The following is a 20,730-nucleotide window of genomic DNA, read 5'->3' on the forward strand; positions in this document are numbered from 1 at the left end:
CCCCCGAAGGTCAGCGAATAATTGGTGGAAAATTTGCTAACTGCTTTAGTACACACTACTCGAGCTGTTTTCCTCCAGCATATCCCTCAGTCCGTTCCCGTCAGCAGATGCCGTGCCGGTCGCCATGATGATGTCGGTTTTTGCCTGCAGCAGCAGCAGCGAGCAGTGAGAGAGACACACACACACACACACAGACACACGGTGACCGGGAGCAGCGGCGGCAGAGAGTCCTCCACGCACCGACATGACCGAGGAGGACGCACATTTCCAGCCCCTCGCCTCGACAAGTGCATAACAGTCTCCGAAAGCAAGACTTGCTCCCTCCGCCAGCGTTTTGTATCCAAGAAGAGAGGAATTTAAAGGAAAAAACAGCTTGCTAAGGCTTTCGCAGTCCTGCCAGAGGAGGGGCATATGGGGCTTTGTAGCAATGCAGATCCCGTGCTGCTGATGCGCTTTTGTTACTGCATAATGGATAACCACAGATATCACCATATCTCAGGGGATTGCTTTAAACTTCTTTGGTGACTTCTTTTGTGCAAAGTGTCCTTCAAAGGAGACGCTGCAGTCGGGAATACATAAGCCTAGGTTATATACGTCAAATCCACCGGCCAGGGCAGGGTCGATGGCTGTAAGTTCTCTGCACCTACGGACTGCGAATTCATGATGTTGTGGATTGATATATGGAGGAATCCTTGCGAGAGGGACCATGATTGACTCCTTATAATTTTGAGTCATTAAGCTTTATTTTGCAAAGAGCAAATACTGAGCATACTGTGAGGCATCAGCACCATTTGAAACCATGTCTGTGGAGGTGCGTTTAAAGAAGCTGGAGAAACTGATTATGGATGGCCCGTCTCAGTCCAGCGGCCAGTGCTTCAGCATGGAGACCTTGTTGGATATCTTAGTTTGCCTGTACGACGAGTGCAGCAGTTCTCCCATCAGAAGAGAGAAAAACGTCCTGGAGTTTCTAGACTGGGGTAAGACGCACATTTCATGCATTGCACGGCTTGTCTTTTCACGCGTCCCACACGTCAGTTGTTTAGTTATTCATTCACTGACATATGCGAGAGGCAAACAAACTATTGTTTTATCGTCTGACGTTAGCCAGCTGCTTCCAGACAAAAGTTGCTGTACGGAAAACTCATTGAGTTGTTTTTCGAGGGGGGAACAGAAATGAAGATGACATCATCGCTGGACTGGTTTGTGCATGAATGTGGAATGTGAAGCTCACCTTTATGAGTCCTACTGCTGAAGCAAGGTGGATACTCTGCAGCAGGCCTTCGCTTTGACATGTCTGAAGAAATCTTTTATTTATGGATTCAGAATAGCATGGAAGAATATTATTCTGACGTACCAGTGTGTATTATTACTGTAGCATATTCGTGTCTATGTTTACTTTTGATGTTTAAAAAATAAATGTTCACTTAGTAAGGTTTTGAGGAGCTGAAGAATAGAAAACAAGTCAAGAAAAAGCTGTTTTATTCTTCATGATCGGTTGTTCATGGGCGCCGGCATTTTGGGGGTCACATGACCAGCCTTGTCATGCAATTGAAAATTAATATGTTTATTTTAAATACCAGTTTCAGTCTTGGGTAAAGCCACCTTACTACACAGAATTGCTAAAGTTCTAAGCACAACATGTTAAAGTAAAACAAGAACACCAACAATAGCACATACACAATATATACATTCCACAAACCCAACATAGTCTTTTTTCCTTTTGTCACTTATTCTCCTTTTAACCTTTTATTAGCATTTTTTAATATCTTAATGTGGGCAACATTGGTAGTTTTGTAGTTAGCACTGTCGCCTCACAGCAAGAAGGTCGCTGGTTCGAGTCTCGGCTGGGCCATTGGGCATTTCTGTGTGGAGTTTGCATGTTCTCCCAATGTTTATGTGGGTTTCCTCCGGGTGCTAACCACGAGTCCAAACACATGTGCTGTGGGTGAATGGGCTTAGTGTATGTCTGTGAATGAGTGTGTAACCTAGTTTCCAAGTACTGGGTTGCAGCTGGAAGAGCATCCACTGTGTAAAACATGTGCTAGATAAGTTGGCGGTTCATTCCACTGTGGTGACCCCTGATAAATAAAGGGACTAAGCTAAAGGAAAATGAATGCATGTATGAATGTCTTAAAGCAGTGGTGCCCAAACTCGGTCCTGGAGGGCTGGTGTCCTTCATAGTTTAGCTCTATCTTCCTTCAACACACCTGCATGGAAGTTTCTATATACCTGGAAAGAGCTTGATTAGCTGTTTCAGGTGTGTTTAATTGGGGTTAGAACTAAAATATGCAGGACACCGGCCCTCCAGGATCAAGTTTGGGCACCCCTGTCTTAAAGTATCTTAAAGTGGTTTTATATAATTTTAAAGTACCACATAATTGGAAATGAAATAAACTATGTAAACTTCAATTACCTGACATAACCCTGGGTAACACTAAGTACTTCTGTTCTTAATAGCATTTTAGTATAAATGTAATTTGGATGTACTACTTTCGGCTTGCTACCGGTTATGTTGCTTCACTGCTTTTCACAAATCCTGTCCCGTGTGGACATTGGAAATATTAAGGTACCTATCAAATATATACACACTTTTGATTGTGGCTGGAAGTAATAGGTTGTATTTTGTTCATAGTCCTTAAGAATACAATCAATTCAGACAGTCTTCATTTGTCACATTCTGTGTTATGTTCTGTATATAGTAGGGAATTATGCATGAATTTGCATGCAGCCCTGGTATATATTTACCAGTATGAACTTCAGCCATCCATGCCAGCATGTGTCAGTATCATGTTTTAAAACACTGGTACTCTTAGACCAAGATGCTGAATGTAAACAAAACCCTACTTTAAATGAAACAGGCAACCTTGAATAGAGCCAGAGTTCACCCTGCATCTGTGAATGATCTAATTGCTAGTTTAAAATGGAGCAGAAATGGCCTTCTGTCTCTAGAAAAAAAAAAGTTTGGCTCAACTAACTGTCATGTTACGTAACTTTCTGAGAAATGAATAGAATGCAACAAACAGCATGGGTTTAGATTCACCGGCACATCATCTGAATGCAGTGCCAATTCACAGCAAAGTCCCTGCTTAGTTTTGGTGTTTTGTTTACATTCCTCTGTCCTTAAATTTCAATGAAAATGAAAATCGAACATGTCTTTATCCTCTTAACTGCTACCCTACTTTTCGAGATCAAACTAGAAAATTAGATTTGATTCATGCATATTATATATAGTCAAAATAAGTTGAGGTTTGGATGCAATTAATATGGTGCATTAAGTATGTAGTGAATAACAACTAACCTGTTGGACGGTGACAGTTAAGGGCATAAGGGATTAATAATGGCCACAGTGACTACAGTGCATCCGGAAAGTATTCATAGCATTTTTCTACATTTTTTATGTTACAGCCTTATTCCAAAATGGATTAAATTCATTTATTTCCTCAAAATTCTACACACAATACCCCATAATGACAATGTGAAAAAAACGTTTTTGAAATTGTTGCAAATTTATTAAAAATGAAGGTACATTCTGTTTCCACTGATCATTTTTGAGATGTTTTAGCAGCTTAATTGGAGTTCACCAGTGGTAAATTCAGTTGATTGGACATGATTTGAAAAGGCATACACCTGTCTATATAAGGTCCCTGGGTCAAAGCACAAACCAAGCATGAAGACAAAGGAATTGTCTGTAGACATCCGAGACAGGATTGTCTCGAGACCTAAGGCTGGGGAAGGTTACAGAACAATTTCTGCTGCTCTGAAAGTTACAATGAGCACAGTGGCCTCCATCATCTGTAAGAGGAAGATGTTTGGAACCACCAGGACTCTTCCTAGAGCTCGCCGGCCATCTGTAAGAGGTAAGAGCCATCTGAGTGATTGGTAGGGCCAGACGGACTCTGTGGACGTTTTTTGCTATTTCTGCTGAGAATTTTGGTAAAAATCTGCGGATTTCTGTGGAATTATTTTGGGAGTATCATAACTAAAATCTTAATATGTGAATTTTTTTTAATCTTTTAAACTTTTATTTAATGTTTAAAATGCAAATCCAATTAGATTCACTTTATTTGGTAAACAAAGCAAGTCTCTCATATAATATATCTACTAAAAGACAGAAAATATTACTGTACAAACTGCACTGTACATAAATCAGATGAACATTTTCATATTATGCGAATAAATATAGATTTACACACATTTACTCAAGTAAATAAACAGAATTAATGATGGGCTAAAAATCTGCAGAAATCGGCGGAATTCTGCGCACGCAGATTCCGTGTGGGCCTAGTGATCAGGGGAGAAGGGCATTAGTCAAGAAAGTGATCAATAACCCGATGGTCACTCTGTCTGAGCTCCAGCATTTTTCTGTGGAGAGAGGAGAACCTTACAGAAGAACAACAATCTGTGCAGTAATTCACCAATCAGGCCTGTATGGTAGAGTGGCCAGACGGAAGCCACTCCCCACCTGGAACTTGCCAAAAGGCATCTGAAGGACTCTCAGACCATAAGAAACTAAATCTCTGATGAGACTAAAATTGAACTCTTTGGAGTGAATGCCAGGCGTTACGTTTGAAAAAACCAGGCACCGCTCATCACCAGGCTAATACCATCCCTACAATGAAGCATGGTGGTGGCAGCATCATGCTGTGGGGATGTTTTTCAGCAGCAGGAACTGGAAGACTAGTCAGGATAGAGGGAAAGATGAATGCAGCAATGTACAGAGACGTCCTGAATGAAAACCTGCTTCAGAGTGCTCTTAACCTCGGACTGGGGCGACAGTTCATCTTACAGCAGGACAATGACCCAAAGCACACAGCCAAAATATCAATGGAGTGGCTTCACAACAACTCGGGGAATGTCCTTGAGTGGCCCAGCCAGGGCCCATATCTAAATCCTCTGGAAAGAGCTGAAAATGGCTGTACACTGTCGCTTCCCATCCAACCTGATAGAGCTTCAGAGCTAATCCAAAGAGGAATGGGCAAAAATTCCCAAAGACTGGTGTGCCAAGCTTGTGGCATCATATTCAAAAAGACTTGAGGCTGTAATTGCTGCCAAAGGTGCATCAACAAAGTATTGAACAAAGGCTGTGAATACTTATGTACATGTGATTTTTCAGCTTTTTTATTTTTAATAAATTTGCAACAATTGCAAAAACTCTTTAATAATTTTTCACATTGTCATTATGGGCTATTGTGTGTAGAATTTTGAGGAAATAAATAAATTTTATCCATTTTGTAATAAAGCTGTAACACAAAAAAAGTGGAAAAAGTGAAGCGCTATAAATACTTTTCAGATGCAGTGTATATCACTAGGTCAGAACCTTATAGATAGAGATATTGTGCATCATAGTGCATGTGTGCTTATGCGAAAAAATTGTAAGTGCCGTTTTCCTGTAGGGAGTCTCAGTAGGGCAGCGTCAGGAAACTCTGCTGAGCCGCTGGACACATGATGTCATACGGGGAAACGGCTGCGTATTGTGTTTGTCCCTTTGTAGACCTGCCTATTTAAAGAGTGACTGGATAGGTCACTCACTCATGAGCTCATTAGCACACACTCACTCATTCATTCACATTAGAATGTACATCGCTGTTGTTGGCACACAGACCAAAGTCACAGTTTATTGTTACCAAGGTCAAATTTAGCTCCTCAGGGGACTTTGTGTCTTGCTTCTTAATGACACACTAACACATTTTTACTGCCTCCATTTTTTTTCTCTCTAAAATCCACTCCAGCGTAGTTTTGTAAAGCTAAAGGCAGTCAGGAGACGAATTTGGCTGGTCGCTCTGGTTTTCCTCAACGTCTGACGGCACTTCATAAACACAATTTCAGTGCACGCATCAGCCAGTTATTATGGTTTAGGTAGATCAGTGATGAGGATTCCACATTCAGCGTTGACGGATCGTAATTGGAGCCTTGAGGCCTTCACAATGTACTACAACATAATGAGAATCACATGTATGTTGAGACAAGGCTGCGAAGCTACAATTATATGTGAAACCCCCTGGAATGTCCCAGTCCTTTAGAGAAATGCATGCATGAGACGCATAATGAATGATTCATATGCATTTCCTTGGCTTTCTTTGCCAACCAAGTCTAGACCAGTGACCCAGAGCCATATTGTATTGTACTGATTATTTTGTCATTGTAAAAAATGACTGAATTCATGCTGGCTCCTTGGGCTTTCACTGAAATAGATCTAGGGCCAATTGGCAAAGATGCGTACATACTTGAGCTTTTCATTTGCTTTCCCTTGACTGACCCCGTAGAGGACAGCTTGGAGGCAGCTTGGGGAAGGGTTTGACGGGGTTTCCCACATGATACATTCATTAAACCATGCAGTAGGTTAAACCGGTATTCCCTTGCTACGTTCCAGAACCGACAACATTTAGGGGTGTTTACACAACAGTGTTAATGGAAAACCTTTTATGCATTTTGGTTGTTTGTTCTCATGGCAAAAGCATTTGGAAAACCTTTTTAGTAATCCTTTCATAAAGTACTTGCCATTGTTTGTTGTCCAGTACATGTTGCTGTGGTAATATTATGGTATTTGCTTAGTTTTCTTGGTTTGTGATGTAAACACATGCTATGTGAATTTGAAGAGTTCAGATGCAAAAACCTCAGAAATTTTCTTCTAAAATGATCATTTTTCTCAGCTTCTTAAATTTTGTCAGTTATTTCACTTTAAAGGCAATGCAAAGCACCTATTCTTTGTCATAAAAGTGTATCCACTGAACATACACACAAGAGCTAAATGCTAATTTTAGAAGAAAATTTCAGATGGCATTTAGAGGTTTTTGCATCTGAACTCTTTATATGCTAATTATGCCATCACTGTTGCTCAGTGAAGTTGTTGGTGGTCTTTGAAAGGTGAGTTGTTTTTCATTTATTTTAGTATCCTGATTACACGACATAATAACACATCCATATCTCAGCAGGGTCCGTCATGGTTTTGGGTCGAAACATTTCCGTTGTGTCACGTGGATATTTACGTAGATTTTTGTCAGGACCAATTGCTGCGCGTTTCTTCAGTTGTTTGTGTTGTGACCAATTGCTGCACGTTTCTTCAGTTGTTTGTGTTGTGACCAATTGCTGCGCGTTTCTTCAGTTGTTTGTGTTGTGAGAATTTGCAACACGTGTGCTGTCAAACTGATGAAGATCGTTTCGCTTGATGCAGCGTGCGCTTGATGCAGAAGTATAAATCAGCCTTATTACTTAAGACTTTAAGACAATTTTCGAATATCAAAATATCAAATGTGAACAATTTGGAGATATATGTGGAATCTGTGTAGGAATAGTTACATCATTCTTGTTCATCCAATAGTCGATCGCGGGCAGTGTTATGCAAAATAGAGTGTGGTGCTGCTGAGTATGTTTCTAATATTTTCAGCTTTTATCCATACTGTTGTTGTGTTTTCAGCTGTTGGTCATGTATGTCTTATATTGCGTTTAATAGGGTTTGTGCATTGTAATGCACATTGTTTATGAATTATATGTACATACTTGTCCTTACGCTTAGGTTTATAGTAAATATGCAAGATCTGCGTTCGTGGGGCTCTCCAAGAAACGTGGGGCCATAGGCGACCGCCTATATTGTCTCTTGTACAATCATGGCCAATCACAGTCATTTCTGTTGAGTACGTGAACACAATGGCAAATCAGCTGTGTTTAAGAATGCGCTCAACAGCGTTCAAATGTTAACGGGAAATCGAAATTTACGAGAAATTAAAAATTTTAGTACCAATTGGTATCGAATACCAGTATCGTGACAATACTAATATATATAAAAAATTCTGAGCTATTACCATGGTGCTACCATTATATTTTGTTTTCATGACAAGAGAAAAGTTTGTTTACAATTGTTTTCAATTAATTTATTTTAGCAGTTTTTGTCCTATGTTATTATTTGTCTAATAGTACATTTAAAAGTGAAGTCATTGGACACGTGGCAATGTGACAGGATTTCACAGTCCATCCTCTGCATACTTACACGTCCTGCTAAAATGCGAGGCATGCCAGACCCCTGAGCTGCTCCACACTGAGGTGTAAAAGCAATGCCAAACTCCCAAAATAAAGCCTCGGCACTGCAGAGATCTGGATGCATTGTTCTTCCCTGTCACATGATGTTTCTCCTGCTGAGGGCTTGGCTTGGATCGCTCGCCTGTAATAGTATGGTTTAAAGCCAAAGAATTCACCTCTTCTGCCTCATCCGTCTCCATTCCCACTCTCCGTCAGCACACCCTCCAGCACAGTCAAACAGGAACATCTTATTTAGTGCTAACATTGTACACTCAGAAGCCCGCCCATGCCTGAAGCTGTAGTCTGTACACATACATATATGGGAAGAGGGTGTTTTTGTCATTGTGTATGGATTCAGACACGTTTAGGGTGTGTTTCACTATTACAGATCTGTCACTGGAGATAGACACGCACGATAGCCAACACTGCAGTCCACTGGTGCTCTGAGACCCTCCATTGCACACTGAAGATGAAGGATTGTTGCACTCCGCTCAGGCTAAGGGCAGATTTGCATGGAAGTGCTGACTCAGTGCTCTGATGTGCAGTATGAAGGGGCTTGTGAGACAGCTGTTTGATGCCCACGCGCTGTCGTCGCGATCTCTGTCTTTTTCTCAATGTATCCTAGTTTTCAATTGGCAAGCGTCTTAATCAGTCTGATGATTCCTGGTGCCAGCATTGGCACAGGAATATAACGGACACAGACTTGGTTTCAATTGGCATTTGAGATTTGAGAAAAGCACTGGTGACATTTGACCATGCTGCAAACAAAAGCGAAATGCTGCAGTCATGTGAATGTCTGCTGTTTAAAGATTAAATATGGTACATAATTTAGTAACAATTGTACAGTTGAGGTAAAAATGAATAGCCCATCTGTTGAATTTAAATTATTAGATTTTTTTTCTACAATTTCTCAACACATTTCTAAACCTAATAGTTTTAATAACTCATTTCTAATGACTGATTTCTTTTATGTTTGCCATGATGACAGTAAATAATATTTTACTAGAAATTTTTTGAAAATACTTGTAGAAATGAGCAATTTAAAGGCCTTACTTGGTTATTTAATCAAGGGTTTCCCAAACAACGACATAACTCGCGGCTGAACTATAATAGTACGATGCATTGTTTGGGAAAAGAACGATGTAGTGACGAGAAATTCCCAAAACCATAGTTGCTTTGTCGCAGATCCATCATTTCAAACACGTTAGTTATAACGTTAAACGATGCTCTAAACGGGCTGGAGTAACTACTTCTTTAGAGAAAAATTTTTTTTTTTTGTGCAAACTATATTGTTTTACAAGCACACACGTTTTTAAAAAATCCGATATTAGTTTTGGTATAAACATGCACTCGTTTTCCATATTAATTGAAATAAATGTCAACAACACATGTAGGACCTATATATGTTTCCTTTACACATATTAATGAGAGTATTCCATATAAAATCACTTAGCTAGCTTGTATTGTAATCTCATAATTAAATTATATAAATCATATAAATCGTTAATGGTTGTAGGCCTCATTTACAGTAGACTATTTATCAAATAAAACAAAAAATCCTACTTAATAACAATAATAAAAAAAAATATTATTAAGTAGGATATTGTTTATTTATTTTTTTGAAAAGTTTACTTTTACAATTTGACACTTTCAAACCACTGCAGAAATCTTCTAACCAACAGGCTCATGTCATACACCAGGGATGGGCAAACTCGATCCTGGAGGGCCGGTGTCCCTGCATAGTTTTGCACCAACCCTAATCAAACACACCTGCTTGTAGCTTTCTAGTGATCTTGAAGACACTAATTAGGGTGTTCAGGTGTGTTTGATTAGTGTTGGAGCAAAACTCTGCAGGGACACCGGCCCTCGAGGATCGAGTTTGCCCATGCCTGTCATATACTGTACAGATACATTTCTTAATAAATAACCCAATATAAATTAAAACCATTAACGTACGCTATACGTTTTCACAAGCTTTGGAACGATTGTAGCATGTCAGACTCCATGAACATGGCTCCCATGTCACACTGTAAGATCTCAGCTGTCATAAACACGAAAGAAAACGCCCCCGGAGTTTGACGTCATCCATCACACTTTCACTATCATGCGTTCTGAAATGATTCTAGCAGCAAATGTAAACAATCTGTAGGGGCAATTTTGCACACGACATGTCTCAATAATAAAACCAGTAAGAAAAAAACAGTTTTGACATTTCCCCGCGGTCACTTGAATTGTCGCATGAATCGCGTCATCAATTTCGAAGCTCTTATTGGTTCTTGGATTGACGCTCATCGCAGCTGTTGTCACACTGTAGGAAAGTGTCTGAAATCTTCTGACACTGCAAGAACTTTATTGAAATCTTCTGACACTGCCAGAACTTTATTGGAGGCAAAATCTGATCGCAATGGTCACTAAGCGGCTGTCTGTGAACATGTCAAACCAACGATCAAAGATCACCGATTTTAGTCTAGGATTTCAGGAATCTTTTAGGATTTCACAAATTTGTCTCAGATGACAGAATCGTGGCTGAAATCTCACAGTGTGAGCAGGGCTTTAGAAAGCGAAACCAAAAGCCGAATCCCAGACATTTTCTGAGATTTAGAAACCCCGGATGGACGCATTTTAAAGTCCGGAAAAGGCGCAACTTTGTGGGTCTCTGCAGAGCTCAAGTAAAGTCTATGTGTGGGAAGCACTGGTAATGCAATGTCAGTTTTTTCCAATATCATTCGGCCCTATTTTAAACGCACTATTTGCTTTTATGATTTAAATTATAGTGTCATCTCCACTGTATTCTAATAGACTTCATCACACGGTGAATGCCTTTGCACTCTAAAGATTCGTTTTTGTCAGCTTTCTCATTGCTAGCACAACAATTATGATAAATGCTGTTCAACCCTTCCCTGGCTGATACAGTGAAAGACAAAGCAGATTTAGACTTTCCACAAAGAGAGAAAAACATTGAGACTTACAGATTTGGAACAAGATTGGAGATCTAGCGAGTAAATAATGACAGGATTTTCATTTTCGGGTGAACTGTCCATATAAATAAGGGATAGTTTAGTGATACACAAACCTCAGTGACAGTGCAGATCAGCCAGTGTCCTCTATCATTGCTGACCAGCTATAATGCTGCGTGCTCACAGTTAGCACTTGGCCTTACTCTGTGCTGCCGCTTCCTGATTTATGTGCCTGAAAACTTTGTGTGTGTGTATTTTTAGTGTATGCCCTTGAGCTTTGATGCAGTGGAACAGTAGACCATCCTATCAGAACCCTACCCCATGCACCACTAAGCCATGACACAATGTGACCAGAGATTTGACCCCAATGTTCAATAAAGACTAAAAATATGACTTCTAAAAATATTCAAAATATATTCTAAATATATTCAAATATATTCAAAAATATAACAAATGGAGGATAGATCTGTTTTCCTCTTGAAGTATTGAATAGTAAAGTGATTTTGATGTGATTTGTGGTTTTGGTTGGGTTTCTCCTTCGGTAGGCTTTTATTTGTGTTTTGTATCATAGTTTCCAGTTCTCGAGGGTCACGGGAAGCTCTAATCCGGCTGAACAGAACGATCAAACAGCCTCGAGTGACACAAAATGAGGAAATCCTGCAGTTGGAGTGATTTTTGTGTGTTGGTTGTCTTGGCTGACCCTATAAACGCTAGGCGTCCTTAACTGTTTTGCGTGCTGCTGTTTTTGTTAGCCTCTCACATCACGTGTACGTCAGGCCACGTTTGAGCTGAATTTGCCTCTTGAGACTTTCAAATGACAAAAATACCCTCACACTTCAGTAACTATCACGCATGACCTATGGTTAATGAAGATTTTATGAGCTTTCCAAATGGTAAATGCCAAGTATTTTGAGATAATTACCCTGCATGCTAAAATGCACCCCAGAGATGAATAGTTAGGCTGAATTGCTGTAATAGCTGCCTTGCTGTAAAAATGTACACAGCTTAGTGAGGGATTGTTAAGTGGAAAATGCACACAGTTAAACAGACATTTTAATAGATTGTTATCAGCCTCAGACAGGTGATAAGCATCATGGATGCTTATGGAATGATTATGTTGATTGGTCTCGTTATAATGATTTAACCTTTTGAAATTTTCTATTTTCACTGTCTTGGTTGATTAGCCTAGCAGCTATTAGGCCTCTTGGACTGTACACTGTAAAAATATTCCATATTTTGTGATTCACAGGTGTTTTCTGTTTGTTAACGGTTGTGAATTGCATTATGGGAGTTTTGTCTTTGCTCTGTCTACTTTTGATGTTCAAAATTCTTATATTGACATTGTTTTATAAATAATATATAGAGAACTAAGTTTGTAAAATAACAGAAAATAGCAGCTTATTACCAGGTTTTTGTACCGTAACTTACAACACCAACTAGGGCCGTCTCAAGGCATCTCTGGTGCAGCTTCCAATTGCCGTCAATGTAGTGCAAACGTGGGATGTGTAGTTACATTTTTTGAGAGGTGCACAGGTATACGAGCTTGCGAAGCTCGATACCTGTGCGTTCTACGCAGAAGTATTAATCAGCTTTAACAGAACAGGGTTACGTGACTCCACATGCAGTAGTGAAAGTAATTGAAATAACTGACCTGGAAAAATAAGATTTTAGGTTCTGAATGTCGGATTTCGATTACATTTTGATTAATCACCCAGCCCTAGTACCAACCCAGACAATATATTAGGGCTGGGCTGATAAACAATATTATATCGAATCACGATATAATTTATGTCAATAACAATGATAAGCTCTGGACTTTTTTACTCTATATTGATCTAAGAGCCAATCACAAATCAGAAATGTGCAACAATGGAAATCTAAAAGTGTGTTTATTACAGATGTACAGAATTTTTGGCCAACAAAAATTTATCAGCCGAAAATATGTTATGCCATTTAATGGATCCTCTAATTTTTGTGACTTCAGTCATTGTTGGGGTGCTCTTTTAAATCTGGAAGCAACAACTTATATAGAAATATATATCGTTATCTTTCAATATGGAAAATAATTATTGAGATTGCATTTTTGCCATATTGCCCAGCCCTACAATATTATTTCAAACTATTAAAAATGTCAATAAAAGTGTATTTTTTTTAACTTTTCAACATAAAAAGCTTTTGCAGGAAAGATCAAGGTCCCATAATGCAATTCAAAAGCATAAATAAGTGAGAAAACAAATGAATGAATCACAAAATACGGAAAACTGTCAATTTACAGATATTTGTTACAGTGTAGATTATTTTAAAAGGAAGCCAGTCAGCTGCTTATGTAGACAACATTTAATTTCATAACCTTGCAAATAGTGTGTTTGAAATGGTTAAATAAAATGCTGGCTTCTACTATTTACACAACTAAAAATGAATGCTTTTTATATTTTAAAAATGTTTTACAAACAGACAATGTTATTATTTACACACATCCATTAAAATGCAACTATGCATTGATGCAGCCTGGAGACCTCTGAGTGGATGGGACTTCTGGTCAGGGTAGGTTGGATTAAGGCTATAATATAATTAATATAGCATCGTTTTTGTGATCCTGTACAACAATTATTACAGTTTTTTATCACTTTAAGGAGTAGGTTTTGGGTTGGTTTTGGTGCAGATGTTAATAAAAACACAATAAGTTGGACACATGTATAATTCAGTTAAATTAATTTTTATTTCTATAGCGCTTTTACTATGTTGATTGTGTCAAAGAAGCTTAGTTTTCAGAGTTAAATATCAATTTAGTTAAGTTCAGTGTGGTTTAATTTTCACTACTGAAAGTCCAAACACTGAAGAGGAAATCCATCAATGCGCAGCTCCACAAGTCCCGAACCAGGGACAGTGGCACCAGGGACAGTGGCGACAGTTGCCAGGAACAAAACTTCACCAGTTGACGAAAGTAAAGGAAAAAACCTCAAGAGAGACCAGACTCAGTTGGGCACAACCATTTCTCCTCAGGCCAAACTTCTTGTGCAGAGCTGCAGTGTAGACACTGGGGGCTGGAGAACGCTGGACGTCCATCATGGAGAAGCTGCAGGTGTAAGTAGGTCATCAACGGGTGTACAGGCTGGCCCACGAGATCAGTGCGGAGACTCGTCTGTCACTGGGTCTTTCAGGAATCAGTCTCATGCTCAGGATACGGCCTGGTCCAGGATTATGGAGACCTCTAGAAGTCCTCTATGCTTGGCATCATCTCTTCACAGGACTTGGATCACATCAATGGCGTTGTACAATCTCTAGAGGCCTCGGGATGAGTATCCCCAGGTGGAAATAAAGAACAAAGAAAGACGATAAATAAAAAAATAAAAAAATAGTAAATAAAGTCAATCAAAAACCCCAGGAGGTTTGGAAAAGCCTATGAAAGCTTAAGTCCCACCCATTTGGAGCTGGCTTAATTTATACATGATTTAGTTATGTATTTAAAATTATTATAGACATTATTGAAAAATTGTTATGCTAACCAGATCATCATGCTATTAGCTTAGCCACATGCTAGCTTCAGCCACTATTATAATCAATTAAACACTTTAGGTTTGGGGTTACTAACGTATTATTAGAAGGCACATGTCTATTTATGTATTTAGGTTTTGGAACAGAGCTCTTGATTCTCCATCATCAAAGCTTTATTGCAATAACTAAGCATGCTAAATGGCAAAGAGTTACTCCTAACTAATCCTAGTTTGGTAACAGAATCTATTGGTGTTTCTACAGTTCTTTTCCTCTCACCAAATGCCCCACGCTACATTCCAAGCCTGAATCGAAGGGGTTTTGTGGGTGTGTTTGGCACTCATGCAGTAGACTGGATTAAAGGCAATGTTGATGGCTGTCACATGTCAAATATATCAAGGTCAGAGATGAGTCCTCTCATTATGAGTGCTGTCAGCATGGATCTGGCCTGCTGCAGGGGGTTTGGAAGAAGGGCATGGGTGCGAGGAGGTGCTCCATAGACTAGGGGGATGGGGCTTTTTTTTTAAAAAGAGAGGGGGGTTTTCTCACACACTCCATATATAATTCATGTTGTTGTAAGAAACAGGTACCGGATTGAATTTAAAATCAGTGATGCTTTTGGTTCTGTTGTTAAATAATTCTGTTCCGTAAGACACAAAGAATCCAAAACAAAGTACGTTCTTTTGGAGGGCCTTGCGGTTGAGACGGAATTTGCATGTCGGCTGTTCAGTAAAGCTGAAAGAACATGGTTTGCCTCCCCCCACCTGTCTGTCATCGGTCGACGTGTTTTGCAACATCTTTCTTTGAGAGGCGATCCGCTTTTTGAACTCTCATGTGCATTTGTTCGAGTCTTGTCGCAACACGTTTCGCCAAATGCATATTTTCAGGATACTTACGGTTTCAAGTCCTAGCACTGACACCTTTCCTCCGTAGGTTATAATTAGTAGTTGTTTCCAGCCTAAGGGATTGGCTGTGGCCCAGAAAGTGTGTACACTGGAGGACTGCAGAGATGTTTATATATAGGCATTTTGGTCCTTTATTTTATTTTTGCTGCTGAAAAATGGAGGTTTGTGGCAGTTTTAGACTGTGACTGCTTTCTGTCATTGAGTCAGAGTTACTAGATTTGATTCATTTAGGATTAACTGAATTTATGTTTAGGATTTGAGTCTTGTGTAGATTTTTGACTCGATGGCTAAGTACTAAGTTCTGTGAATTTGAATAGAAGAGGGTGTCAGATTCACAAGAAACCAGTCACAGATTTTTTTCTTTTTTTGTTACACTGTAAATAATGCTGTATTTCACACAATCGATTTGTTTTGACAACATGAACGAATTAAGTTAACTTATTATTTTTAACAAATTTAAGTCGATTGAACATAAAACAATTAAATTGTCCCCAAAACACCCCAAGAATTGTGTTGTTTCAGCTCATTTTAAATAAGTAGTTTGAACAAGCAGCAAAATATTCCTTTTGCGTGTACCTGAAATAGGGCTAGGTTGATAATCAATATCATAACGAATCACGATGAAATTTATGTCGATAACAATGATAAGCTATGGACATTTTTTACTCGATATTGATTGAAATTTTGTTTGCATATTAGAAATATGCAACAACAGAAACCTGTAATTTTATTAATATTAGAGATACAAAAATAATGTATAAATGACAGTTCTTCATACTTAATTATATTTTAAATTGTATCTAATCTTTGTTGTGATAGTCTTTTAAAGCTAGAAGCATTAACAACTTTTATCGAAAATATATATCGTTATCATTCAAAATGGAAAAGAATTATCGAGATTGCATTTTTGCCATATCGACAAATTAATGTTAGATATGTAGATATTGGAAATTAAGCATTTACAATATGTTCTACATATTAATAAAATGGAGCTTTGTGGCAGTTTTAGACTGACCGCTTTCTGTCATTGAGTCAGAGTTACAAGATTTATTCTCAACATTCATTTAGGATTTAACTGAACTAACTGATTTGAGTCTTTTGTAGACTTTTGACTCGATAGCTAAATACTAAGTTCTGTGAGTTTAAATAGAAGTATAAATGTAGATAACAAATATTCTCTCTGTATCTGAAATTGTGCACTGAATGTGTATCATATGAATGCAGTCCAAACATTCCACTTTCGTCATGTTGTTTTTGTTACTTGACTTACCGGCATTAGTTGTATCTCTTTACTGCCATGCCACACAAATCTTCTCCCTTAGCTTTATGGGATAGCAAGTGTCTACACTTTGTAGTCTCTCTAGAAGATGCCATTTGCATACCTTTTGCTTGCTGTTTTGTTTATGCAGTGAAATTTCAAAGCCAATAGAACAAATGCACAAGAAAAAAAAGGACAGTGATCAAAGAATAGCTTGAATATTGTCTGGGGTTCTGCCGAGTTGGTGATGTATGAGGTGGAATTTCATTCAACCAGCAAGGAAGAGTTAACTAAAATGGAAAGAATTCTGGAAAATGCAGTTTGTCTTATTATGAATGGTCAGTCCATGCTCAATTGATGTTTTGTTTTATTCAATATGTCATAACTTGGATGGAAATGCCAGACGACTGTAAAATATATTTTAACATCTATTTTGTCTGTGTAAAACCTGCCACCTTTTTAGCACTCATGTTTTCTTCAATCCAATCTTAAATTAACAGTTCTGCATGTTTTTGTTCTTCAGCCTTTCTTTGTTTTTATACCACAGGGCTGTTGAGTGCTAGGCCTGTCACAATAGTCAATATCGACTTATCGTACAATACTTGGAGATGACCTCGATAATTTTATTCCATTCCAATATATATTTACAAATTTACAAATAACGTTAAAGCCATTTTACAATGATAATTACATTCTACCTCACCCGTGACAAAGTTTATAATTTAATATTTGGCATTTATAGTATGTATAAAAGTACATTTACCTTTTTAAAATCGAATTATAGAATCTAAATAACCTTAAGAATGAGAAGTATTTTAAAGTGTTTATGGCTATTTATTTGCACAATAATAATAATTCCTTGTATTTATAGAGTGCTTTTCTGGACACTCAAAACGCTTTCCACATTTTTGAGGGGAATCTCATCCACCTCCAATATGCAGCATCCACCTGGATGACGTGACGGCAGCCATATTGCGCCAGACCGCACACCACACACCAGCTGATTGGTAGACAGGGGACATAGTGATGAAGCCAATTATGATATGGGGATGGTTAGGAGGCCATGATGAACTGAGGCTAGTGGACAAATTTGCCCAGAATGTCGGGGTTAAACCTTTACTATTTTTACGCAGAACATCCAGGGACTTTTAACGACCGCAGAGAGTCAGGACCTCGGTTTAACGTCTTACCCGAAATACAGTGCACACTGAGCAGTATAGAGTCCCCTTCACTATACTGGGGCGTTAGGACCCACACAGACCGCAGGTTGAGCACTCCCTGCTGGTCTCACTAACACACTTCCGGCAGCAACCTTGCTTTCCCATGTGGTCTCCCATCCAGGTACTGATCTTCAGTAGGCGACCATGTGAGAGTTTCAGTTATTTTTATGCTGTTATATAGTCATTATATAATCAGTGGCATGAAATGATCTCAAAATGACAATAATATTGCTTATCGCAACCATTGCTGTGACAATATATCGCACAAAAATTCCTTATCGTGACAGGCCTATTGTGTTTGTTTGAGTGCATGATTCTGATTGGCTGTTGAACTTTCCAAGGTGCATCAAATGTGTGCTGCCGAAAAAAGAAGGAAGTAATAGAACAAACCATCAAAAATGGTCTTAATTTCATACATTTGCAAAGAATGGCAATTGGAGCTTTTTGGGCTTTAGGTAGGAATAGAAAGCACTATATTAGGGGCCCATAATCTACAAGGCTGTCTTCTGAATTTACTGAATAGCTTTGTTTGAGGAAAAAAAATAATCGTTCTTTACAGTGCATTCTTTTAAAAGAAAGTTGCATTCAGATGTTGGTTGGTCACGCAGATCTGGAACAACAGAAGGCTGAGTAGATGACAACAGTTTTTCAGTTTTTAACCTCATGCGAACAACACTGTGAGAAGCATGTGTGTGTATATATCAGGTTACAAATTGCTGGTTACTAATAGGGTTTGATGTTTGCTTTTAATGGAAAAGTATGTTTGACACTCATTGTCTAGCCCAAATGAAAATTTCACAGTGGCATGTTCCAGCGAAGTAGATTGACGATTAAGATTATAATGATTACGATGACAGTGATGATTATTTGAACACATTACATGGGTGGTGGTGGCGAAGTTCCGACTGCCTGCGGGTCTTTCAGTCAGCGGTGGTAGGAAACGTCCAGCAAGATTTCATTCACTCCTCTGTTCACGGAGAATGCAGTGGGATAGAGTTACATCTACCATAACATATTTTGCCACAGGGAGGTGACTCGCTGGTATTATGTTGACTAAAAACTCCGGCGAAGCTTATGCTGGTATTAGCCACATCTCCTCAAATTGAGCATAAGAGCTCGACATGCTGCAGGGCATATGACCGTTCTGCTTTGCTTCAAAGATGTCGGAATTAGTTTCTTAGAAGTAACAACCCTCCTTTTAATTATACATCGGGCCTCACACAATATAATACACTACCCTTATGTCTCATGACATAGTCAACATCTCTTTGAAGACATACTGATGTTCAAGGAGTTGTTCACCCATGAATGAAAAATCCTGTCATCGTTTACTCATGACAAAGCAGATATTTATTGCTGAATGTCCAAGATGCTGTTTTCCATTCAATGAATATCAATGCTGTCCAAGAGTGTCTATTTAAATAACTGAATAACTATATAAATTTCAGTCTTCCTTTTCCCCCCAATTTATTTTATTGTTTCAGAATAAGACCAAGAATAAGATCCAAGCTGCTTGATTTGCAGTAAATGCATAAAACAAACATTTGAAGACCAGTGATGTGAATAACGGCACTGTAAATAAATGGAACGGTGATACTATTCAGTAACGAGCAATCAAATGAGTTACTGTTTGCCCGTTACAGTTACTGACAATAAAATGCGCAGTACAATAATTAAGGACACTGAAGCAGCGTCTCTCTCAGCCATAGGACCTCTCTTTCTCTAGGGTGGGTGTGTGTGTATGTTTGGGTGTGGGGCCGGACACATAACCAACCAGCGATGATGATTGGTGTGTTTGTGAACGTGGTGTAACTGTGAACTTGATTATTGGCTTAGATCAGGGGTGCCCAAACTTTTTTGTATAAAGGGCCAAAAACCAAATATCATTGAGAGCCGTAAGCCTAAGTTAAATATACCAAGGAATGTTACGTTAAAGTTGCCATGGGTAATTTCCTAATTTATTTCACAGGATTTAAAAGTAAATAAAAACATAACTTTAAATCATATTAACTAATTCAGTATAACATTTAAAAGGATAACTTATTTGCAAAAATAACTTAAACATTCATATTTATATCTCAATGATAATACACTAGTCAAGCAGAATCTGCTTTGATTTGATCTGTCGAGTGACAGTATGTACATTTAAACTAAATCTGATTAATTTACACCATTGACTTGAAACATTGAATTTCAGTTAGCTTTTAACAATGAAACAAACAAACAGAAGGTTACATCAGATCTGAAATGATGACCTCTAAAGCAGGGATCACCAACCTTTTTGAAACTGAGAGCTACTTCTTGGGTACCGAATAATGTGAAGGGCTAATAGTTTGATACACATTTCTAAGATAACAAATTTGCTCATTTTACTTCTAATTATAAATTATTGTTAATCTACGTGAAGACACTGATCATGTAAATGACTTCTCACAATAGTTGTTCAACAAGGTAGGAAACAGAGAAATATCAATATGCAACACTTTATTTCTATAAATCTCTGCAAGTATTTACATTTTCAAATGATCACTTCTACAATATTTTCATCACTGGCCACTAACATTTTTTAACAAGTCATGCACTTCGTTGTTCCATGTTTGTACAGATTAACAAATCCTCTTTCAAATTTGACTGAAATTATAAAAAAATTACCAAATCTACAACATTTTAAACATAGTTAACACTCTTCTAACCATTGTAGTTGCCTCGAGTTGGACATCAGAGAGAGTGGAGATTCCTGTCTTTAAGCACAGTTTTGCCTTTCCATTTACACTAATGCAAATGTGATTTAAAAAGAATAGCTACAAAAATATTAGATGAAGCTTACTGGTAAGTGGCTATGATGAGCTATTTTTAGAACAGGCCCGCGGGCAACTCATGTGATC

At 38.4% G+C, this 20,730-nt stretch overlaps 1 protein-coding gene across 4 annotated transcripts in view; it reads left to right on the forward strand.

The window, feature by feature from the left end:
- The window catches only part of cdc42bpab (CDC42 binding protein kinase alpha (DMPK-like) b), a 119,621-nt gene continuing 98,891 nt past the window's right edge, over positions 1-20,730 (forward strand). The window contains exon 1 of one of the 4 annotated variants that reach the window (XM_056480923.1): positions 1-977. In XM_056480923.1, coding sequence (XP_056336898.1) covers positions 800-977 — 178 coding nt within the window. In that variant the 5' untranslated portion in view covers positions 1-799. The remainder of the gene's footprint in view (positions 978-20,730) is intronic. The other 3 variants (XM_056480924.1, XM_056480920.1, XM_056480925.1) reach the window with 3 other exon arrangements.

This window comes from Danio aesculapii, chromosome 20 (genome assembly GCF_903798145.1).
Source record: "Danio aesculapii chromosome 20, fDanAes4.1, whole genome shotgun sequence".
NCBI classification, from domain to species: Eukaryota; Metazoa; Chordata; class Actinopteri; order Cypriniformes; family Danionidae; genus Danio; species Danio aesculapii.